The sequence below is a fragment of the Leptosomus discolor genome, chromosome 1 (assembly GCF_034619465.1).
Source record: "Leptosomus discolor isolate bLepDis1 chromosome 1, bLepDis1.hap2, whole genome shotgun sequence".
Lineage (NCBI taxonomy): Eukaryota > Metazoa > Chordata > Aves > Leptosomiformes > Leptosomidae > Leptosomus > Leptosomus discolor.
This window is the reverse complement of record NC_141391.1, coordinates 47,197,867-47,223,769: the sequence shown is the minus strand read 5'-3', so window position 1 is coordinate 47,223,769 and position 25,903 is coordinate 47,197,867. Positions and strand designations below refer to the sequence as shown.

The following is a 25,903-nucleotide window of genomic DNA, read 5'->3' as shown; positions in this document are numbered from 1 at the left end:
GTGAACATTCTGCCTACGGTGACTGTTTTCCAAAATGGATGAGAATGAGGTAGGTTAGACAGCCTGCCAGGAAGAGAATATATAGTTTGCTCATAAATTCAAGAAGATGAAATATTTTAATACAGCCACAGGACATGACTGAAATTTTTTAGGAGCACCTAACTCAGGATAACAAATATATATATTTGTATTCTGTATAATTGGAACAGCAGTACAAAGGATTTTGTATCACGTTTTGTACAGAAGGATCAAGTATTGAAAAAAATTATGAATTCAATTATAAAATTCATTAGATTAGATTAGACTTTGATTAAGACCTAAGTGTGGTTATCATCACTGAAGTATGGAAGACAATTCTGTTGATTCATTTACTTTTCCCTTTGTAAGTGACCACCTCCAGAAAAAAAGTCTATTCTGCCTTTAACATGCCTTTGCAGAAAAATGCTTACAATTGCACTGCAAATCTACAAGAAAGCCCCACTCTATAGGGCAGAAAAACCTATTTGCAACTGGGCCACTGTGGCCCTCATGCTATAAACTTGTTAACCATGAATTTTGCTCTGCTGTCTGCTATTTTGCCTCTAGCTGCTTGTGTAAAATAGGATTAGAAATTCGACAACTAATGAAGAGAGTCCAGCAGAATAAAAGGCTAGCAAAGAAAATAAAGTACGTTTAAAAAAAGCTGTCAAGGCAGGCTGCATGCAAAATTTATGGCTTAGTTTAACCAGACACTCCTATTCTGCCATATCTGGGACCCCTATGCCTCTCAGACAAAAACAAAAAGGGAAATTAAAATGAAGAGAAATTGGATTGTCTATATTTTACTTTCACTTTCAGTCTGCATTTAATTTCTAACTCAGTTCACTTGAGAGAAAAATCTAATACTTTTCAGTCCCGCTCTGTGAGATATGTTTGTGAATCTCACTTATTTTGATGATAATAGTTCTGGTTTAACTGGTCACGAGTCCAATTACCATCAAAAATGAAAACACAAATGAATCCCATCCACACATTCAAGCAGAGCTAATAGGTTTTGGGGTTTGTTTTGTTTTGTTTTTAATCTTCAAAACATTCAGATAAAGTTTCAAATGTCATAGAAACAAGAAACATGTGAACCATGCCTACAAAAGAGCTTTAGTGATGTCATTAGTTGTATGAGAAAAGCAATGAAAACCTTTCTAATGTTTGTATTTTCAAATTTTGAAGACAATGAAGAAAAAAATCCACAAAAATAGATTTTAAAAGTTTGATCACATTTTTCTGACTGTCCTTATGCTGAGGCCAAATTAATATTGATCCTGGACGTGTGTGGGAAAGAAAGTGAGAAACAAAATTTTAAACAGACCCCAGCCTTGCTGTTGAACCTCATGTATCAGGCAGGAGAGTATGTGACCGCAACTCCTTAGTCGTTCACTGAATGCTTACTTAACCTGTAGAAGTCTTGCTGAGCCCATTTCTAGTTCCAAACGTTCCCTAATTCCTGAAGGCATTCTTTCCTTGTTACCTAGAATTTTGTCATCCCTCTTTGCTGATATACAAACAGTTGACATAATACCCAAGCACCAATATTGTAGGTATTGTTTTATGGACCAGAAAACTGAAGGACCACACAGATTTCAGAAGACTTGCTATAATGTCTTTAATCAGTGGAGCATTTCATGTCAAATCTCAGGATACTCAGTGAGGTTTCAGATCTACTCACTCTGTCATCATCAGCATCATCATCAGCAATCCAGAGGCAGATCTATTAAAGGAGTCATGAACAGTATTTTTAATAGATCTCCATCTGTTTCTGTTAAAAGCCCTGAGCAGGATTATAAAAACTACTGAGGTGACTCCCTATGTCTAATAGATGGTATAATATTTCTAAATGTGATACAAAAGAAGTTGCATCTGTTGTCCTTTCTTCAGTGATCTCTCCCAGTTGACCTACAAAGCATTCTGACTAACACTTCTTCTTCTGACATGATGCAAAGAACACACTAACCAAAACTGGCTAAAACCTGAAGGGCATTTCTGACCTAGTCATGTCAGCACAGAAGATGACAAAAACCAATTGCCAACTGGATCTTTCAAATATGAATTAAAAGAGTTGGTCTAGAATATATTAAGTATGTCAGGCATCTCACTAGATAAAGCTTAACATCATGGGCCAGCTGAATTTTGATCTGCCATCCATGGCTGCCTTACTGTCCCTGTATCAGACTTTTTCATGTGTAACTGAGAATAAATAAAGAAGTTCTTTGAGAAAAGGGTGGCATTTATTCTGAAGGAGGATGCATTTCCTTCCACACTGCTATGCTCACTAATCAGTGCCAGGAGCCCTCATTCAGACATTTCATCAATAACAGCTGAGGATGAGGGAACAGAAGAGGTCTGCAGTCAACTGTGAAAGCCAATTTATACTGTGCCAAAACTAGTGTAATGCTTAGCCCAGAGGATTTTGGAGTTAAATACAGAGGAAGAAGCTGTTGATCAGAATGTTTTATAGAAGGTAGACTGGGAAAGATCACTGAAAAAATGACAACAACTTACTCAGTTTTGCTTGGAGGACATGTATCACCCTGTAAACACTCTATTAACTTTTCAGTTAGGAATAGTGAACTTGGATCTCTTCACATAAGCTCTGCTACAGCAAATAATTCATATCAACATGGAGAAAAACTGTAAACCAGCATTCCACTGAATGCCAAATCTGCCAGAGTTGAGAGGCAGAAGGTCCCTGTCATTAGGAAGTGCCTTCTGCTGAAATGCAAAAATGTATCGTCAAAAACGACTGTATTAATTTGTACTATCAAAACCAATTTAGAAAGTGTAAAGCCACTTCACTTTACCATAAAGAAAAACTGTCATTGTATCCAAAGCAAGATCTGGCTGCAGTTACGACTACTGAGTTATGGGTATGCCTATGTGAGTTCTGTTTTAGTATCCTTGCTTCCAACATTTTTGGAGTGACACAAGTGTCCTCCAGAACACTTTAGAGGTCTCCTGAAGGTCTCACTAAAAAATGAAGGCAAATAAGAAAGACATCACAATGGAAAAGTCACACAGGAATACCCAGCATGGGAGTCATGCCTTCTAATTTTGTCCTTCTAAACTTTAGTCCAACCTAAGATAATTCTCTAGGATGTTTCTAGTGGCTGTTTGAAATTTTCTGTCTCTCTCCATAGACCGGATTTATCTTTTTCATGTATTTGGAACACATAATTGGCCAATGCCTCAAAATGCACCTACATGTTCTGTCAGTTTTGTGCTCTTTACAGCTCTAGAACAATAGAAGTTTTACCAATAAATGTTCATTTAGGAGACCTGACATGACGGTTTTAATTCCGTTGGTTTGGAAAATTCCAAGTCAATATCAATGTACTCGTATTTTTTAAATAATTTGAAAAAAAAATCTGTATCTTATTTTTTCCACTCTTTAAAGTTCCCAAATGTTGATAGACACAGAAAAGCGTGTCCTTGTTTCAAGAGCTAGTTTAAGCACACGTAATTAATGTGTTGTTCTTTCAGTCTTTTATAATTAAAACTGGCAACACATTTTGCGTCAAATAAGAATATCATTAAAAAGGAGCAAAATATAAACATATTTACAGCATTGCCTAAATTTGCTACTATCTGGCAGGAGTAATTATAGTGCATTACCCTGCACAGTATAGGAAAACCCTGTGCAGAACTAATATTCAGTGTGTAGAAAATAAAATGCTAAAGAGCCAAGAATATAGTGTCTGCTTAATTATGTCAGAAAAATACTCTAGTTCCTTGTTTCTGTTCCCTAGAAATTGCCTCCCCCACCCACATACATACAAATACGCAGCTGAAATATTTTCCTTAGCCTAACTCTGCTGTTGATAGCAGATCAAAAAGACTTGCTCATGTAAAAGTTTCTACAATATGCCCTGTGCCCCGAAAGACTAGTAGTCATTCACTGGTACCAATCTCACTATGGTTGTTTTAAGAGTGGAGTGAGATCTCTCTCTATGTTCTTATATAGCCCCTGTTGCTATCACCCCAAAAGCTTCTCCTCAAGAATGTCCAACACAAATTCTGATATATCTATGCAAAATAAAGGATAAATTTATTAATTCTACAACTTACGAACTCTTGGAAATATGGCTTGTTGATTACTCTGCATCTTTTGGTGGTAATACCTTTGTTACTGCACTGGTAAACGTGGCCCAGTGTGGCAAATACTGTTACTTTCTGTATAGGTCGTATGGAAGGAAGGAGCGTAGTTGAATACAAGTGAACCCCATATAAAAGCAACTTATAGAAATACACATTTTTGCATCCTAACTATAATCATTAATGGAAGGTTGACTAAAGCTCTGTTAAACACCCTCGGGATGTTTGAAGTGGTTTAACAGGATTGCCCACAGAACATGGTTCTTTTAAAAATGCATTTTTTTAAACACCTGCATTTAATGGTTGCTACATTTCTGTAATGAAAAAACCCACAAAGTGACAATCTGGCATCTCCACTGAAAGGGAAATAAAACACAAAAAGAACTTGATAAGCAATGAATAAAAGACCCATTGAGTAAATCAGAAAAATGTCTCTTTATGTATCCGATGCAGTGCTCATATGCTGCTGCATTTGTGAGGTACCAAGGGACCTGATTTGAGGACAACCTGTTATGCTCTGAAAAATACACAATCATTAGACAGTGGTTATCTTTACTTTTTCTGGATTCTAGCCTACTTACATTGTCTAGGCTACCTACAGATCCCCTAACTAATCACGAGATGCCTATTCCATTCTGTTAATCACATCCAAAAGGTTGAGGTCCGTATGTCCATGCCTCCAGATATGCTATATATATTATTGTATAATCTATGTTTTAAGATGGATGCCACATCTCACTGTTGTACTTGAAAACAATACAAAAATTGCTTTTTATGCTAACAGAACCAGTGCTAGGCCTTGCATGGAACGGTAGACAATGAAACTTACACTTTTAGCCAAAAGAGATAGTATCTGACATCGTTTTCAGGTAAATCCCTTCCAAAAGATTTTCCTTGCATTCATGAGCAGTTTTCTAGAAAACCAGTTGCCATTTTCCACTTATTTTATACTGAAATTTATTCATTATTCCTTTAGCATCCCTATCAGAATCCTGAGCAAAAGACAAACAATCAATTAAGTATGACTTTAAAAAGCATGACCTGAAAATCTTTCCTTTCTAAGTAAAAATGCAGGAAATTAAATAATATAAGATAAAATTTTATTCTAATAAATGATAAATAAAATACTTCTTGTGTAACTGTTTACTTCCCTTGTGTGGCACAATCATTTGTGCCCAAAGTGTAGCATCTATATGATATCTTTAATAGAAAAAAAGGCACTTCTGCTGCCAGCTGCTTAATACATTTTCAGTTAGCACAAATTTAACAAAAATCTGTAGTTTTGTGAAGCTAACACATCAGCAGCAGATGGATGACATCTGAAGAACCAGCCAAATGTAAAGGAATTACAGCAGGAGTAGAGAGGGCTGAATTTTGCCCACTAAGATTTCAGGCTACTTATAGTTTATATACTGACACAAATAGCTGTAGCAGTGCAATGTTACCATAGAAACTTGCAGACCAGTAAAATATTCCTCCAGCTCTCCACGAATGGAGGGATGGGAATACAAAGCTTGGTATGGTAATGAGAGCCACCGGGGGATGATGAATGCGAACTGATTGAGGGTGGGGATTAAGTAAGACTTAAACAAGCCTTTAGGAGTGAAAAATGGTTGTGACTTCCCTAGTTAATACAGTGGCGTATTTAATTCTCTAGTATCTCCCCCATTTGTTGACAGGAAAATGTTTCACTGAAACAGTGCATTTTTCCTAGGGATTACAGTGTCAGACATCTTCTGGATGTTTTTCTTAATTATTTTGTACTTTTTTTACATATTGGGGGCTTTGGGGGAGAGGGGCATGATTCAAAAGAAGACTGTGGCTTCAGACCTCAGAAAGCTGTACCATTTAATACCTCCAGGTAGAAACTGCAAAATGAGTTACTGTCATTTTCAGTGCATATCTACAAATCTGTTTCTTAATCATTCATTTTTAATTGCGTATTCAGGCATTTTATTCTGATCAAGGTCACAGAGTCAAATTTTTTGCATCGTTGTTGCTGATTGTTTTGAAAAATGTAGCATCTCCATCAGTAGAGAAACTTAAAATTTGCTGGAATTTCAGTAAAAAAAAATCTGTGTCTTTTCCACCAATAGTTTTCATGGTATTCTGTACACTTTCCAAGATATATTAGTACATATGCCATCTGACTCATACCACAAGAAGAAGTCCATCTGTTTAAATGTAGTAATTTTGTCACACTGAATGGTATATGTTGGGGTTTTACTATTTAAAATGTTAACACTGCAATGCACTAGCTGAGTTTTTTTTTATATCCATAGTAATGTGTAGATATTATCTCTCCCACAATTTATTGAAGACCAAAGAAAACATCCTATATAATCCATACTACTGCAATTCATCTGTTTCCAAACATTTGCAGCAACAATACACGGCTCTAAGGTGTGGGCTAGACCAGCTGAAAGAATAAAAAATGAAACATCTGAGATAACTTAGCAAGTCAATGAGATGGAACTCAAAGTTTGTACTTCTAGGCCAATTGTTAGAACTAGATAAATGCTTCATTTATCACACATCATGTCTGAATGACCTATCAAATACGGGAATCAAGCAAATTGAGTACTTAATATTACATTTATCACATTTATCAATGTTTATCAAAACATTGCTTTGATCATATCTACTTCTGTTACCTTGCTGCAGCTTTATCATCCACATCAGTCTTCGATTTCTGAGGGGTCACCTGTTCTAGTGAAAAGGCAGCCCTGCAACAAGAATGGTGAAAACATACTTAACCCAAAAGAAGACATTTGGATCATATAGTTTAAATGGGTTACCATTTTAGATATTACAAGTGTGATCACATTGAGTTTGTGTTTTCTCTGAGAAATTTTTTTCGGATTTTTTCTTTAATTTTGTATATATGTATATATATATAATATATACAAAGAATTATATATTAAAAATATATAAACAGCTATGTAATGCTTTAGTTCACTAGATTACTGCATCCACTGAGCCTTTTGAAAAATTAGTATTCCAAGACTAGCTGTTTTGTTAGTATGGATATAGAATAAAGTGGAGTTTCTTTACTCTTTCAAAATTATTTTAGTAACGAAGGAACTTTTAAATACTTTTCTACTACCTACTAAATAAATTTTACTTATTTAGTAAAGACTAACATTTTAACTATTTAGCAAAGTATTGATTTTTTTAAAAACTAAATAAGTAAGCAATTACACTTTCCTATTTTTACTTATTCGTGTGAATCATCAGATTGGTCACTACAGGAATACTAAAATTATGAGTAATTATAAGAAAGAAAGAAGGTGGCTGATACAGTTGGAAATAAAAGTTACATGCTTCTTTAGAGAATCTTCCTATTAGAATGGCAACTAAACTATGACTAAAATATGACTATGTGTAGCTGTCTTAATTACAAGCCATGAAATTACAGGTTGGTTAAGTAATCTTTTCCTAATTTAGACCACACAAAATGTATATTTAATTAACGAATTAATTTAATAAATTCGTTTTCTAAAATTAGAGCAACCTTTGCAGACACTCGAGTAAGTTTAGAGTACTTTATGTCAATTCATCTTATGCTAATCCCTTTTATTACAGGCCTTCGCATGTGCATGGCTTTTTTATTTACCACTTTCTTTTTCTTCGCTTTGCTCACGCTTTCTTTTTCACTCTCTCTTTAGAGCATATAACTAAAATCATGAAGCAGTTTTTAATTTTTTATGCAGTTACAGTTGGTAAATTGAAAAATATTTTCAATTTGAATAAATTTCCAACGCAGTCTTCTAAGCTGTGTGAAAATAATTACATTTCTGCAATGAAGGAAGTCTTCTTCATGCGCTTCTGTGACATTGACTATGGAGGAACCTTCCCAGGTAAATTATACAGTCTTTGTATTATAAATAATGTAAAATAATAATCAAGGTTTATGCATGGGAGTATGTTGCATTTCTAAATCTACTAAGAAGCAAAGTAAACAAGACATACGTTGTTGCAGCCTCTGAATTTTCTGAAGTGGTCCTAGAGAAAGAAAAGAGTAAACATTTCAGAAAACAAGTAGCAAAATGCTAGTATCAAAGCACTTTGCAAGATTTTAGATCAGTCAACAGCAATTAATTTTACTTTTCCTCCTTCCAAGGCAGTGTCTTTCTTTGTTTCTTAATGTGGACTATAACATGTTTAACTCAAGTAGTGTAATACTAAATTCTAATCATATTCTTTATATGTTACTAAGACAGTAATCTTCAATTAACATTCTCCAGTCAATCATTCTGATCAATAGTGTTTTGTTTTCAGCACACAATTCACAACCAAAAAACTCAACTACAGTGAGCTGCTTATATTCTTAGCTTCAACTGACATTTTTTTTTAAGTATTCCTTAAAGAGTGCTTAATCAGCTTGGAACCAAGGCAAAGCACTCTAGAAGTTTACATGTCACATTTGACTATAGAAGGCTCGAATCAGGTCTCAGAATCAGAAAAGGTCAGTAAATAATAAACCCTGACCAAAAAACCCCCACAAATCCATGATTGCTGAACTGAGGAGAGCAGAACAATCAGCCATTCTCATATTTGAAGAAAAGACACAGCTCTTTGCTCCACCCATCTTTAAGACTGATACTGACCTTTTAAAACTGTAGTTATTAGCATCTATGCATAGCACTTTATTTCCTGAAACTCACAGGCAAGTAAAAGGCTTCCCTTTGGTGGCTATTATTAGTTATAGTAATATTCACAATTTGACATAACTTTCACATCTTCGAAGCACTTTTAAAAGGCAAAAAAGTTAATCTTTCAATGCCTATCACTGTTTAACCAATTGTCCTTTGAATATTGTTGTTATATGATCCAGGAAGGGCATGAAAGCTCCAGAAAGAATATGCCTGTATTTCAGTCTTGTCTGAACTATGAGAGTAGAGGAGTAACTGGATAATTAGCGTTGAGAAGGACACAGAAATCGCAGCTTTTTGTTGGAAGCTGGGCAGATGCCATATGGAGTATGCATCCTATCCTATGCTTTCAAAATTACCATGATCATAGTGAGATATTGAAATGAAGCCAGTTAAATTCCTCACAGTTGACATATTAAAAATATCTAGTAAGCACTGACTTAAAAGAGAATAAACATTAGCATCTAGGAGCTATCTTTCTGCTGCGTGGTGAGTGACTTTGAATCTTGGCCTAATGGATGGACAGTAGTAAACACAGAATAAGATTAAAAATAATTGCTAAACTTGTTTTAAGGATTCATCTTAAAGCTTCCAGTGACAGTTTCCATAAACTCCCTAGGCAATGGTCTACCAAGGAATTATACCTAGCATGACAATGTATCCATTCATTTCTGTTTCATTCAATTTTCATCATTGATATGCATGAGACTCATGTTTGAAGTTTCCCAGATTAAAACTAAGGAAGCACAAGACCATGCTGCAGCCAATAGGGTACCTAAGCAAAGAATATAATGAAAGTTTATTCGTTAGTATTGTGAACCATCCATATTCTGCTTTTAGATGAGAGCACAAGAAATGTTCTCTGTTCTCTTTCTGATCTGCCAGAAAGCAATGACAACTTCAGAAATAAACACTAAACATTCATCTTTAAGTAACTTTAGCCTGAGCTTTTCTTCCAGTTTCTTGGACTCCTTACTGAGAGATGACTAAGCAGGTCTTGAGGATTTGTCCACACTGTTAACCAAAAGCGATCAGGGTTAGCCCCTGGCTGTCAGACCAAATGACACCAATAGATTCCTGCTTTTGTGTCTAGTTACTCTCTAGCACATTTGTCTTGTGGAGAGCTAAATCGAACAGTCCAAAGAAAAGCCATGAAGAAAGCACACAAGCATTGTAGAAAAATTTTGGAAGCACTTATGTAACCTCAAGTCACTGGCACGTCATATACTCAGACATCAGTCAATGCTGGGCATCAAGCTGCTAAGAGCCCAAACAAATATTTCAGCATGGGATGTTTTCTCTTCCGATGCCATCTTACTCATCAAACTCAGTCCCTCAAAGAATTGCTCTTTCGGCTTACTCCCATAATAAGCTCTAGACAAGAATTAGGAAATAAATAGTGATCATCAGTACTTACTGTTTGGTTTCCACTGTTTCTGTCGTGGTCTTATTACTCAAAACTGGGGGAGGCATCCAAGATTGCCTGTTAGTGTTAACAAATAAGTTTTTAAGTATTAGTTTAATGCTATCAGACTGAACAGCATATGAACGTTAAAATATTGGAAGTGATGTAGAAATACCTGGAACTTTTCTTAAATTATTGGTATTTTGAAATACTGCATGCAGATATTTTTTAGACCCTTTTTTTTTCCCAGAAAACTGAAAAGAATTGAAAATCGTATAGTAATTTTAACTATTCTTGTGAAAAATGTATTCTTTGACTCTAGGTGGTCTTTAATGCAACCTGAATGGCACAAATAAATGGATCATTCATGAGAAGGGCAACCAGATAAAATTCACAAAGGAAAGGGTGTCAAGTATCAGCACATTCAGGCTGGTATTAGAGGTCACGTAAACATCACAAGCACTTTCAGTTCTTTTTTTTTTTTTTTTTGCTTTCTCTCAAAGCTATCAATCCAGCAATTGTTTGTGAGGAAAAAGCAACTGCACCACAAACAGGGCAATTCAGTGATGGTCTTTCACATCTTCAAAGAGCCTGAAGAAAACTGCTGGGCTGAAAACACCATAAACTTCCACCAAACAAGCAGGGCTGTTAATACAAAAACGCTGACATTTTAATTTCTACTTTCATAATTCTACTGATCACAATTTTTCTGCATGAAATACGGAAGAGAAAATCACAAACAGACAGAATTTGCAGCTGGGAAGTGTGCATAAAAATATGGCTATCACCAGCGGTACATCTTAAATTAAAAATGTAGTTCTTTGTGTTCTACCTTGTTTTTATTCTTGCCTAGATAATACTATCTGAAATCCAAAATTTTAAAGCCAATATCATGAAGAAAATCATGTGGTTCATACATACTACAACAGCACAGGGTCAACTTTGGCATCAGAGATTTCAGCTGCCTGCAACTACAGTGAGCTACAATGCCTTAAATTTAGACACTGAAAAGGCATATGCTAGCTGAGTTAGGGGCTGCAGCAAAGAGTTAGCATCTGTTGTGCGATGTCCACTGGACTCACAAGACTGGCTCTACAGAGACAACCTTGCAACACAGTACTGCCATGCAGAAAGCCAGAGCATGTGAAAGTTTAATTCTTGAAGCTTGCTGCAGTTAGAGTGCGCTAGAGGAGAAAGTTAGTAATATTTTTTATGTAATTGTGATACATTACTGAGGTTTAATAGAGTGCTATATATCCTCTGCAACCAAGCAATGGTGGCAATGAATACCTTTTTTTCTTGATTGGAGAAGTTGCAGCAGTGTTTGTGGATGCTGCATTAGGAGTCCAAGATTGTCTGTTGAGGAAATATACTTAATTAATTTATCTTCAATAAGTGTATAATTTTAAATGAAAAAAAAACAATGCTAGGAAATCATGTTTCTACTATCAGAATGATACAACTCTGTATGGTAACTGGTAAGACTATGTTTATATATGCCAAATGAAATTTTGGAAATACCTCAAAGGATACAAGATTTGGGACACCTTAAGGGATTCCGAAGCTTAGAGAACAGATGTGTTTTTACATGATATCCAAAGTAATTTCTGACTTCTCAAAATCTTTACTTCTGTACCTACACTTCAGTCTCCAACCACCAAAATATTAATATTCTTATTTTTCATACTTAAATTTTATGGGTTTTATTCAATTATGACAATGCTGCTCTATTTTATGATATGCCTGTAAAAGGAGCCAGTGTTCTTCTTACTCCTAACTAAATAAATTCCAAGCCAGTGATTTTTCTCATAAAGTTTGTCAAAAAGTTATTGTCTTGTCCTCTGCAATTCTTAATGTAATGAGAATAACTGAAGAGCAGAGCTTTACAAATCATTTTATAGCTCTCTGGCAGGAAAAAGCATATACCGTTTAAGCCTCACTTAAGTCCCACCTCTGAATTCATGGTAGCTCTATTAAAAAATTGTATCCGGACAAAATAATATAAAATCCAATTTATATGATGTTTCATGTGTCATCATCACCATGATTTACAACATAATGGTGCAAAATCATAATTTAAAAGAATGACCTCACTTGAACTTTAAATGCCAGAGATGCTCATTTGCTTTTCAGACTAATATCGCAATGCTTTGCAAGATGATTTAATTGCTGTGCTCAGTCTTCACTAGCAACTATATTCAGTGTAATTTATTACTGATAGAACACTACTGACATTGATGAAGGCACGAAGTGATGTATTTGTCCCTTTACATTTATAAGCATGGTGGCTGGACTCTTCTGACTTTCATTTTTTAAATAAAAATTTCAATTAGGTAAGAGCTGTAAGTTCTTTCGAAAATAAATTTTCAGTGTTGTATAGTCATATTACATATACAAAGCGGCCATCTCTGACTCATAACAACTTTTTAATAACATGTCAAAAATTTTGTGCTTATTTTAAATTAAGAATTGGTTTCAACCTGTTTTAAACAAAAGCCTGACCTTCTGACAAAAGAAAAGCTTTCAACTGGAAAAATCAGTTAGCCTGTCTATCAAAAAAGTATTTTTTATGTTTTGGTACTCAAGTTTTCCATTGGCAATGATTAATGGCATTTCCACTGAAAATCTTAATTAGAATTTTTTCATATAGTCTGTCCTCAGAAACACATATTGTATTTGATAGAATTCGTGCAGAGAAATGTAGAGCTCTAGAACACACCCACAACACTGAACTGTTTTCAAAAGTCTTATACTTTCTCTTTTGTATTTAAAATACTGTGTTTCTTGAATAATTGCTGTGCTGAGTAAATGTGTAATCTGAGTAGTAGTCTCTCTTTTAATCTATATGGAGATATTTTTAAGGAAAATTGCTCTTATTCCAAAGAAAATATCTGAGAGACATGAGATGAATTGTCCTCCAAAAGACCCTTTTTCTCCTCACTGACTATAAAAAGTGTCTATGATAATCTAGATAAAAACATCTGCATTCCAGATGTCAGGTGGTGAAATTAAGCCTACTGTTTGGTCATATGCCATACAAATAATTTCTCAATATATTCTTGGTATGCACATGTAATGAAAAGTTATGATAATATATAATACTTAGATGACAACGCATCATAAATGACATGATAAATGATGATACATAATGATTTAATGATAAAGTTTCCAAAACTCATACCTGTTGCTTTGCTTATTATTCAGAGTTGGGGACTTATTTATTTTATCAATATCACTTCTGGCTGGAATTCTGCAGAAACACGGAAATTATTTATAATACACATTCTAGATTTTTTTTTTACTTAAAAAAACTATTTCAATGAAGTTAAAAGATGGAGTATCACTTTGCTCTGTGTAGAGATTAAAAACACCTCAGTATCAAAAGAGGTATAGAACAGAAGCTTAATTAATATAAATTTAGTATATTAATAGCTGAAGAGTCTAAGTAGCTCACTGAAAAAGAACTATTTTAAAAGGTTGTGTTCAAACACTAATTGATATACTGTAACAAGCCTCATTGTTGTTAACAGTTGATTTATTACAACTCCTTTGAATGAGATCAGAATACTAGAAAGAAAGCAATGTTTAGTCAAGCAGTACATAAACTATCTTCTTTCCCTCTCCCTCACCATACCTTGAGAGATGCAACAGCTTCATTTTCTTTACAGCTTTTAGGGATCAATGTGACTTGAAAATACTCTGGTGTAAAATCCCTGAGAAAGCATGGTAGTGACCCACAGGAATATTATCTATCAAAGAAGTTAGCTTCTTTGTGCTTGAAATGATTTTATTAAGCCATGAAATTTACACTAAGAAAGAACCACATGATTTTTCAAGCCCTTTAAGGATTCTATAGTTGCCTAAAACCCTTCCTAATTTTCACAGAAAGCACCATGTAGCTATTGCAGCTGAAACAGCTTAAGTACTTATTTCAACTTTCCTCCCTTATATGGAACATCTTTAACAAGAACAGGGGGACTCTGAAAAGCTCAAATATAAAGTGATGTACACTGACATAGGTTACAAATACTAAGTTGAGAGGGGTATCTTAAATATTTGGTTAAACCAGCTGAAACACATTTTAAGCTACAACTCATTTACATACAGAAATGACTTAATTTTAGTTATCTATTCCCATCTATAAACTGAAGCTATAGATACAATATAAATAATCCTAGAACTATGATCTAATATTATGTACGAAATTTTTTATATCCTGCCTTCAGCCAAGTATCACAGAATACTGTTGTATTTAATAAAAAGCCTTCCAGTGAGCTGTGGAACACAATCTGCACCAACACGTGCTCTATGCCTTTTCCAAATCTCAAATTTGATTGTGCAAACATCTCATGTCACAGGCAGTTTGTGACTGTGACCGGCAGTTACAGTTACTCGAAAGATCACTAGAGGTCTCACCAAACTTGCTAGTATTACTGCGGATGCAAACATGAGCATTTCTTCTAATTCACAACTATCCAATGAACCAGCATTTCTTTCATGTTTCATTTTGTATATTCAAAACTTCAGCCCAATACTTTAAGTAGTTCTGTATTTGCTCTTTTTAAAGACTTAAAGGGTCCATCTGGCATCCTACTCCACTGCTGCCCAATGTAGCAGAAGCTTTGAAAAAAGTGAAAGAAGAAAGGCAAGTATAATATTAACTTATCCTTGTGCAACTTTTAAGCTTCTGATAAGCAGTGGTCAAAGAATATCTTCTGCTTGCACCCAGGTTGCTGTCTCCAACAGACACCTTTGGATCAATAATCCAGTTACCCACCTAACGTTTTTCTGAACCAATTTAAATTTCTGGCCTCCACAATATCCTGTGGTGGTGACTCCTACAATTCATATAAGTGCTAAGTCAAAAACAAATGTTCTTTTTTTCTTTATTTTTCTTTAAATCATTACCTAAACATTTTATAGAGTATCTCCTCATTTTTACAGTGCAACAAACAGAAGATACTCCTTCCTTATTTACTTTCCCTGTATCACTCTTTTCCAAGCTGAGGGATCTTTGTCCCTTCAGACATTCCGCATATGAAAGCTATTCTATCCCTGTGATCATCCTTTCTCACCTTCCTCTTCATTTTTTTCTGGTTCTATGGTAGTTTCTTCACATAAGTGAAATGCTGCATGCAGTGTTCAAGATGTGCAAAACAGGTTCATACCATGACTGAACAGTGGTTTCTGGTTTGCTCTCAGTTCCTTTTCTAATAATTTCTACCATTCCAAAGGATTAGATTATTAATAAAGCGGACAATTAAAGTCTCTCATTTTCTTCAGTTCCATCTCTTCAGATCTAATTGCTATAAATGCAGTTAGGATTTATTCTTCCTGAAAGCTATTCTGGATTTAGTAGCCTTTAGTACTTGGAAAAATAGCAATGTAATTTTCATCATCACTATCTGATTTTTAAGTTTTCTCCCATCTTTTGTCAAATATTTAGTTATTTGCTAATAACAAGAGAGAAATAAAAGGATAAATAAAATTTTTTCCTCCCATCCAGAAAGGCTGTCTAAGATCATCTGCACAATGCAATTGTTGTCCGAATTATGATGTGTAGATCTACATGCCAGTACAGGTACATGTGCACCTACTGCCATCAAGCTATGGATGTCTGTTAACAACTTAACATTGTTTGGTATTTTCTTGTGTTCGCAGTCAATGATGCAATTGCATGTAGTCATCTTCAACGTCTCTCCCAGGTCCTTAATACTGGAAGTGATGTTCAAATTTTGTAGATATTGGGTTAGGCAAAATTCCTATCAAACAATAACTTCTTCAAACATGGATATGGAAGTATCCAGGAAGCAAAAAGCTGTACTTAATATGGCTTTTAGGTACGTTTATTGTCACATTTACACATGCAATGAAGAACTCAAAATTACGCCTATACTCCTGAAATGTTTTGGTTTGGATTTTTTAAATTAGAATTTCAATTACTATTTTCCCATTTTGAAAACTAGCTATTGAAAAGACATTCATCCAGCTGGATGCAAATTCTTTAACTCCTTGTCTTTTGGAATATTACAGTCATGGCCAGAAGAGAAGCAAAGCAGAATTGTGGAAAGGCATTCATTCCAGTATCTGGCTTGAAAACAGGTAACTCCTAAAGACCTTTTGCAGGATAGAAGACTACTATTTTGCAGCATCTTAGCTAGACAAAAATTATTTTCCATATAGACAACATAACTTACAATAATTCTGTAAACATCTCTGAGAGATCTCCAATACCAAGGTAATTCTTCTCAAGAACTGTCTACTAGGAGCAGTCCTTTAGGCTTTATTCTACATTCTAGGAACACTCCCCATTTTCAACTCTGACTTTTAGTTTTGAACAGAAAAAAATTTAAAAATGAATGCTTCTTTTCCACACAGGCAACTAAACAACGTAGTTGTTCTGCAAACTGGTCTGTTCTAAGCTTAGAGACTTCTATACTATGTTACGCTTGCCAGAAATAATTTATAAGAAAATAAGGGAATTGTACCTGGTGGAAAATATCCTTTACAGAAGAAGCAGAAGTACCAAATTTGACTGCAGGCTACAAAAAGGTGCTAAGAGAAAATACACCACCACACCCTTTTATGCCTTAGGTTGCAAGTTTGAGGAGATGCAGAACACGTGGTCATCCCTTATTAGAAGTGCCTACTGGCAATGGGTGTGCACAAATTAATCCTGGAATGGCTATATTCCAGTTTTGAGAAGACCAGTGATGTGTGAGGAAAAATAAACAACTTTTGACCTCCTCATTGTGATAATTTCAAGGTACAACCTTCATTATTCACTCCATTTATGGACGTACTCCACATCAGTTATCAGAAGTGCATATTCACACCTATAATCCATTCATTGCGTTCTCTGTCATTTGTTGCATATTAAGAACCTTTTCTGTTAGGTATTTGTGTTTTAAAAAAAAAACACCACAAAGACAGTCAGCTTACAACCTAAAATAATTCAGACAATATCTGAGCATAAAGCAAAAAGGCATAGATAGATAAGAAACAAAAGGATAATGCTGCTCAGTGACACTGTAGAAACTGGAATTGTCCTATCACTTCTAATCAAGGCTACCATGCATGAAAACTAAGACTTAAAAATTATTTTAAGTCAATGAGCATGTGGATAAGAATGACATAGCTCATATATTCAACTTGGATTTCCAAAGGGCTTCACAGAAATTTGCTTTAGGGTCTCTTAAATAAACTGATCTCCTATGTGGTAATGGAGAAGGTCCTTCATGCATAAATAACTGTTTAAAAAGTGAGAATCAAAGGTTTGGAATAAACGACTATTTTCAGAGTGGAAGGAGGGATCTGTACAAGAACCTGGTTTTCCATATGTTTATGAGTCATCTGGAAAAGAAGGAGAGTGAGATGATGTTGCTTGCCAATGACACTAACTCATGGTAGTCAAAACATATGCTGACTGGCAAGGCTTTCAGAAGTCAACTGCTAACATGTCAGATTTCTAAAACGGCATGTCTAATGTCTAAAAGACATTCACTTTTCTTAAATACAAAGTAATGCCTGCTGAGAAAAACAATTTATCTCAGAACCAGCTACTATCACTCAGGAAAGAGGTCTTGGAATTATATAGATAATGTTGTGAAAATGAAAGCTTAATTCTCAGCAGCACTCAAAAGAGCAAGTTCAATATGAGGTATGAGGGAAGGAATAGGAAATGAACCAGAAGCCATTATTATACTCCTCTATATATACAAGGTGTTTGCCCATCTTAAATACCTGCATGGAGATTTGGACACCCAGATCAAAAAGACCAATATGGAAACACAAAAGATACAAAGAAGAGCAACAGGTGAATTGAAGTTACAGAATGGCTTCCTTGTGATGAGTGAACAAATACATCAAGGTTCACTGGCCTGTAGAAGAATCAATGGAGGGATGACATCATACAGCTCTGTAGCTTATTCTGTTCCAGACTTCTATGATGAAGGTAAATTTTGCATAACAATTTTTGTATTTCTTACAACAGAAGTAAGGATCATTAAACAAAATAACACAGTGCTAAGATCCAGCCAAATGAGTGCACTTTTCCCACAGTGTCTATTTGAGTGCTGGTGCTCATAGCCTTGGCATGTTGTGGATATCTGATGTTAATGGGGCCTGAATTTTGAAGACATAATGCAGAAAGAATCTGCAAACACAAACATGATCATGTCTTAACTCAACAGAGGTCAAGGCTGAAAAGGACATTCAAATTAAGCACCTGTATGATAAGCATATGATTCTGATATTTGTACTGATCATGGTATGAAGTATGAGTAAGGATTTGCAAAGAACTAGGAGTTTAGCCGTGTTGCACCTAACTATTGGAGATAGCACTTCGACTTAAAGTTTGAAAAACAGGAACTTGGGGAGGAGTAGTTGTCATCTGTGCAGAGATACTTATATTTATGAGGACAAGAATACACCAAAATTGATACAGAAAAAGAAGAGCAAGATGTCAAAAGAACCTTTTCTCAAATCACATTTCCATTTGCTGCCATGCAAAAATCATTCAAAGTCTTCTATTTAGAAGCTTAATAAATAACAAAATTTTTAAAACTCACTGATTTCATTCATGCTTTAATTTTTAAGACCTCTCAACAGGTTTGAGAATCACAAAATACATATAGAAAAAAGCCCTACCTGTCCAACGTAGTATCAGACCTGTATCGTCCAAGTACAGCTTTCTGATCTTCCTTTTCACTTGTGCTACTGCTATAAAAAAGATTAGAAATGCAACTTTGGTTACTGCTTTGATTAAACAACTCATCACCAATAAAACAATATATGTCTCAAATTAAGGTATCATACAGGATTTCAGGCTATCCAGGTGTCAACAGATCCAACCCTGCACCACTGCAATGGTCAACTTAACAACTATTGACATCGGAGTCAGATTTACAGTGGAGACATGTATAGACTAAAACTGAAAAAAGCAAGCTCTTGCTATAAACAGGATAGAGTAAAAGGGTACTCAGTTTTCTTTGGCAATATCATTAGAACAGTGATTCAGAGACTCTACTGTACCTGTGTAGGCTATCTTGGGATTTGTATTGATTAAGCACAGCCCTTCCATAGTTTTCATCAGCACTTCAAGCAAAAGAAAAATAGTGGTTAGTTAAAATTTGAATACTAAAAATAGAAAATTGTTTCTTGGCAAAAGATTTCTTTCCTCCATCAGATTTCACAGCTGTCTGCTACTGCCATAATCACACCAGCTACAGATCTCTGCACTAGATGACTCCAGATATTTTGGAGCAAGGATTCTCTCTTCCTATGTACTGTTAATGGACCAGATAATGAGGGCCTGGTGTCAAGGTGGAGTTTCTACTATAATACAAGTCCTAGTTTGCATTAGAGTAAATTTCAACTGATTCTGACTTAAGCTCCTTAAAAGAACTTGCCAAAATTTATAATCTTCATGCTTGTAAAAAAAAAAAGTCAGATCATATTCTTGCAACCTAAATATATGAAATGTAGGATTTTTCTTGTAGTGCAGAAGCCTGACATCTCATTAAATGCTCAGTGCTCAAAAGCCCCAATGAAAAACATACTCAGTAAAAGTCCAGCAAACAAATGCTTCCAAAAGGCAATCAATACCTCATCAAGATAAACAAATAACAGTTATTTGATTAACTTTACGTAATTCTGGTCGATACCATTCATGAAAAAGTAGACACTCCAAGAAAATATACATGGCATACTGAACTAAATACAGAATAAATGTCAATCATATCTTTCTTACCTTTCCTCTTCAGGCCTTTTCTTTATCCAGCTGTTATCTTGCAAAAGGGTCCGTCGTTTATTAATATCATGAGTAGCTTGTTGTCTGCTTTTAATTGCAACAGAGGGACTCTTATCTGCAAATGCAGAGAAATGTGTTGAAAATGAACATATGGGATAACTTGGGAAACTTGAAGTACTATTAGAAAGGCTGAAGTATGTAAAAGTTTAGCACAAATTGAATCTTCAGCTATCACTCCTGTTTAGTGCAAACCATTTCCTTGAAAAGTTTGTGGCTTAATCCCTTCAACCTTGAACGGACTGTAGAAGCCCAGTTTACCAAACTAAAATAATTTTCATCCTTAATATGAAACAGCTTCATATATTTTTAATGTAAAGAAATATCACAGATCTGATAAAGGAATTATGAAATGCACGTACAACAGAAAGTCAAACTAATGAATCCTGTTTCCTGGGGTGTTGTCTGTGGTTTTTGTATTTGCAGATGTGTGACAGGATGCAAATTTCTAATGAAAGCTGATCTTGAGATGATCACACGGTCCTCCCCCTGCATCCAGCCCAACACGTGGGGACTTTCACATTTCTCAGAAGGGTCAGACACCCTCTGAAGCTTTTTCCTCAGTGGCCGAATAACAGAGACTCTTTTCTAACCAGCTATCTAGTTTGACTGAACATTTAATAAAAGCAATACCTTTAAGATCTATATATTTACATCAGATTTAACTGAAATTGTTGTATGGTTTCAAAGGTTATTAGGAAGGACAGACAGACATGCACACTAACACACTGTATGAACATGGAAGCCTTATTTACTTGTGAAAACAATCTAAATTATCTTTTCCCAACATATCCCATCTGATATTTAGTATATTGAGGAACTAACAACATAATGTTCACTTGATTTGTGAGAATATATATTCCTCACTGTATGAGAAAGCTGATATTTATCTCCTTTGGTTTTCTTTTATGAGGAGTTTGGCCTAGAAGCAAAAAAAATATTCAATGACTATTGCCCAGTATTCTTAGTTCTTTTTCTTCCCACTTAACTTTCATATCATCAGCCTGTTTGAGGTGACAGGGAATGTTGTTGTGCCACTTTAACATCAACCTTTAAAATGGAAGACTAGATGTTGAGCCCAAATAGAAACTCCATTTTTTAATTGTGATACTTGCCCCAAACTTTCCCAGAGAAGGTGAAGCATTAAATACGCAAAACCTTTGTCAACAGCATCCAATTAATCAACAAACTGACTGATGAAGAATACTGAGTTTCCTGGGTTTTCCTTGAATTCCTCACTCTCTGAGCACCCATGCAAAAGGGGTTCAGGTTCAACACTGACCAGATTTCAGAAGACATCGCTATCTGGTGTTCAGCAAGGACATGTGACTATAAAGATTGTGTATCAAAAGACCACACTTCACAGAAAATACATGCAGTCAGTATTATGTCATTTGTCAGAGCCATGTTTTGTCATTCTGCTGTGATTTACAAGAAAATGTAAATTGCTTTTAATATAAGAACTTCAACTGTAGTTATAACATGAAAAATGACAAATAGTGAGTGGAAGACCAAATCATAATAAAGCACCAAAACATTTCTTTTAAGTGACAATGGCCAAGACTGATTTTTTAAATATATTTTTCTCATGAAAGAAAAATACCGCAGCAGAAAGTTACAATTCATTATGAAAATGTATGTCTGACTGTAACCCAAACTGTCTGCTCTTATCTGTTGCAATTCACTGTAGATATATCCATACTGCCAAATAAAAGAAGGCCAGTGAAGGAATTAAAGGACTAGACCCATCATTCATGTTTGCCTGGTTGCAAACATTCTCTGGCTCTGTGTTGGACCAGCTCTCTCCAAGACTGAGCTGCTGGAGAAGTGATAAACATTTAAGAGACATAGCTGTGATAGCACAGATGTGTGTTGCTGTATCTTGGTCCTGACTACAATGTTTGGCTTTCCTTTTTTGAGCAGCATAGATGCAGCCCTTTGAGACCATTAAGGAATGAACAGGCACATCAAAAATGAGATTTGTAAGAATGTGCTGACAACCACAGTAGATTAAGAACAAAAAGTCGTCTATCCTCATTGAATGATGAAGTTGCTAAGCCACTACCCATCCTATTTGAGAAGTCGTGGCAGTCCAGTGAAGTTCCCACTGTAAAAGGCGAAACATAAAGCCCATTTTTAAAAAGGGAAAAAAAGAAGACCCAGGGAACTACAGACAGTCTCACCTCTGCGGCCAGCAAGATCATGGAGCGGATCCTCCTGGAAACTATGCTAGGGCACATGGAAAATAAGAAGGTGATTGGTGACAGCCAACATGATTTCAGTAAGGGCAAATTGTGCCTGACAGTTTTGGTGCCCTTCTATGACAGGGTTACAGCGTTGGTGGATAAGGGAAGAGCAACTGATGTCATCTATCTGGAGTTGCGCAAAGCATTTGACACTGTCCAGCATGACATCCTTGTCTCTAAATTGGAGAGACATGGATTTGACAGATGGACCACTCGGCAGATAACGAATTGGCTGGATTTTCACACTCATAGAGTCACAGTCAATGGCCCAATGTTTGAGTGGAAATCAGTGACAAGTGGCCTCCTTCAGGGGTAAGTATTGGGACCAGTGCCATTTAACTTCTTTGTCAGCAACATGGACAGCGGGATTGAGTACACACTCAGCAAGTTTGCTGATGACACCAAGCTGTGTGGTGCAGCTGACACACTGGAGGGAAGGGAGGTCATCCAGAGGGACCTTGACAGCCTTGAAAGGTGGGCCGGTGAGAACCTCATGAAGTTCATCAAGTCCAAGTGCAAGGTCCTGCACGTGGGTCAAGGCAATCCCAAGCACAGATACAGGCTGGGCAATGCATGGATTGAGAGCAGTCCTGAAGAAAAGGACTTGGGGGTGTTGGTTGATGAGAAGCTCAACATGACCTAGCAATGTGCCTTTGCAGCCCAGAAAGCCAATAGCATCAAAGCCAATGGCATCCTGGGCTGCAGCAAAAGAAGTGTGGCCAGCAGGTCAAGGGAGGTGATTCTCCCCCTCCATTCCACTCTCATGAGACCCTACCTGGAGTACTGCATCCAACTCTGGGGCCCCCAGCACAAGAAAGGTATGGACCTGTTGGAGTGAGTCCAGAGGAGAGGCACAAAGATGATCAGTGGCTGGAGCACCTCTGTTATGAGGACAGGCTGAGAGAGTTGGTGTTGTTCAGCCTGGAGAAGAGAAGGTTCTGGGGAGACCTTATAGTGGCCTTCCAGTACTTCAAGGGGGCCTACAGGGAAGATCAGGAGGGATGCTTTACCAGGGAGTGTAGTGGTAGGATGAGGGGTAACAGTTTAAAGCTGAAAGAGGTGAGATTTAGATTAGATGTTAGGCAGAATTTTTTTACGGTGAGGGTGGTGAGACACTGGAAAAGGAAAAGGTTGCCCAGAGAAGTTGTGGCTGCCCCCTCCCTGGAAGTGTTCAAGGCCAGGTTAGATGGGGCTTTGAGCAACGTAATCCAGTGGAAGGTGTCTTTGCCCATGGCAGGGAGGTTGGAACTAGACGATCTTTAAGATCCCTTCCAACCCAAACCATTCTATGAGTCTATGATTTCTGCATCAGCCTGTTCACTGCCAATTGAACTAGTCTTTCTCTTAAAAATATTTGTTAAAATATTATTTAACTCTAAAGACTTCAAAAAATTAAGACATCCCAGCCTCGCCTGCATAGCTCCAGTGGTTCATTAAAATATGTAGTAAAATAAACACTTCTTGCAAACCAAGAAGAGGAAGGACCTTCATTACTTTAAACAATAGCATTGTCTCATAGCCACCGTCAAGAATAGAGTTGTAATTAGCAAACAAGACTATATTAAGTGCATTTGCTCTAAATATTTATTGTTTTGAATATACTGATAATACTAGCAATGACTGGGATGTAATAGGGACTTGGATGAACATACATAGATAGTTAAAAACTTTGCAACATTTGATAATTATGGATTTGAATTAAGATTCAATAGCAAAAACTGTACCTTCCCATCCTCATAAATACTTGGATGTTTTTAATTTGGTACAATCATCTGCATTTAAAAAAAAAAAAAAGTTCATTTTCAAAAGTAGCAAAAATGCTAGTTTATGTATATGCATTCCAGAGATAAAACTTCTCTAGAGCAAGGATAGCTGATGGCAGCTAAAGGGGTGGAAATGATTCCAGCATTTCTTTCATACTAATAGTTTTAACCAAAAATGCTTTCAACTGTCTGCAGTACATTTTAATCTGTGCTCTACTGTCAGCCATAACCTCCTCTGAACTCTTCAATGACATGAACATAACATAAACATTTCTATATATTTAAGGTTCACTAAAATGAACCTTGCATGTGCAATATTGTATTTTTTCTGATAGCATTTTAGGAAAACTGTTATCACCTACCCAAAAATTACTTGAATTTCTCAGAAATCATGGCTTTCTTAATTTCGTAGTGCAAACAAGGGGATTTGGGAATTCTCCTATAAAGGTGGTAGCCAAAGAACATTGTGTTTTCTTTTCAAGAAACATCACAAGCAATTTGCTAATGCATGAGGCCTTGGGTTTGCTGTAGAATTTTCATTTCTAGTCTAATTAATTGTCTCCCACATTTCAATTAAAGAATTAAACATAGATCTGACACAACAGTTCAGATTACATGAACACAGGCTGATGGAGCTTATCCCCTTCTTATTTTGGCAGTAAAAAGCTTATGGCCTTAACACAGTAGAGCCAAGCTACTCCCTGCCATGGCTGCACCCATTTTGGTGTACTTAGGCCTGGCATGTCCCACCCAAACCAGGCTCATGCACCTCAAAAACTTTCAGTCTTTAGAAGTATTTTGTAGATTCCAGGGAAATGGAAAATTTCATCATGTTTCCAGCTTACCTCTGGTCATTTCTCTGCATAGGAAGCGAACTCCAGCCCTCCTGCAGCTTTATCCCTCCAGAGGAACAAACAATCCTGTCTGACAATGAGTTTCTTTCCCCTCCCCACATTCTAATTTTCCTCAATTTCTCCTCATCTCCCTTGAGTGAGTCAAAGACACGGTGATGAGATCGACGGATGCTCTGTCTGCCCACCCCTCTCCCAGCTGCCATGCTCCTGTGAGGCTTCCACAGCAACCACTGGCCCCAACAGAGGGAACCACCATCTTGCATTACACTGCCTGGCTCCCTGGCTCCACCACACTACACTGCCTAGTGTGTTGTTTTGGCTTGAACCTCTGCCAGCGAAAGCCCATAAACACCACCACTAGCTTTGCTGCTGAAGCAGGTCCTACCATGAATCTAATAACCAGCCTGTCAATGCCGAAGAGTGGCGGCATACCCTATGAGGGAGCTGTGCAATGGGCATGGTGATGCTTAGAAAGGTGGGAGACTGTGCCTCGACCTCCAAGTGTCCTGAGAGCAAAAAATGAAGGAGACTCAGTATTACCACTTTGATTAGGAGACTGTTTTCGTGTGCTGAAAGCTGACATTTTGTTCAGTGGGGTGTCCTTCTGTGAGAATCTAAAAAAAAAAATGAAAAAAAAAAGAAGAGAGAGTTGGCAGTGAAATTAGGAATCAGCCCCAAAGACAGTTTAAGTTCATTCGCCACTTTGATCACCTGCTCGTACAAGTTTAGTCTGATAGGGAGGAATGACTTAGCACTAGCTGCAGACCCCTTTGAACTAAAGCTCAGGCATGGTGGTAGCTTTTCCCTCCCTGGTGATGACTATATGTATTCCTGCCCTGTGTCTCTGCCTGTTGCACTGCCTCTACCTCCTTTTCCTTGTCGGGAGCTCCTTGTTGGGAGAAGAGACCAAGAGGGGTCCTTATCAACACTTATAAATATCTAAAGGGTCAAGAGGATGGGGCCAGACTCTTTTCAGTGGTGCCCAGTGACAGGACAATGGACAATGGGCACAAATTGGAGCACAGGAAGTTCCGCCTCAACATGAGG

At 36.5% G+C, this 25,903-nt stretch overlaps 1 protein-coding gene across 1 annotated transcript in view; it reads right to left on the bottom strand.

Annotated features, from left to right (window-relative positions):
• Positions 1-25,439, bottom strand: part of SCEL (sciellin) — a 42,099-nt gene extending 16,660 nt beyond the window's left edge. Inside the window, exons 1-9 of the mRNA XM_086479780.1 lie at positions 25,397-25,439; positions 19,937-20,051; positions 19,219-19,281; positions 18,835-18,906; positions 13,367-13,435; positions 11,476-11,541; positions 10,198-10,263; positions 8,098-8,130; positions 6,780-6,851 (exon numbers count right to left, since the gene is read on the bottom strand). Of these exons, the coding sequence (XP_086335906.1) occupies positions 6,780-6,851; positions 8,098-8,130; positions 10,198-10,263; positions 11,476-11,541; positions 13,367-13,435; positions 18,835-18,906; positions 19,219-19,281; positions 19,937-20,051; positions 25,397-25,439 (599 nt within the window). The remainder of the gene's footprint in view (positions 1-6,779; positions 6,852-8,097; positions 8,131-10,197; positions 10,264-11,475; positions 11,542-13,366; positions 13,436-18,834; positions 18,907-19,218; positions 19,282-19,936; positions 20,052-25,396) is intronic.
• Positions 25,440-25,903: the final 464 nt, after the last annotated feature.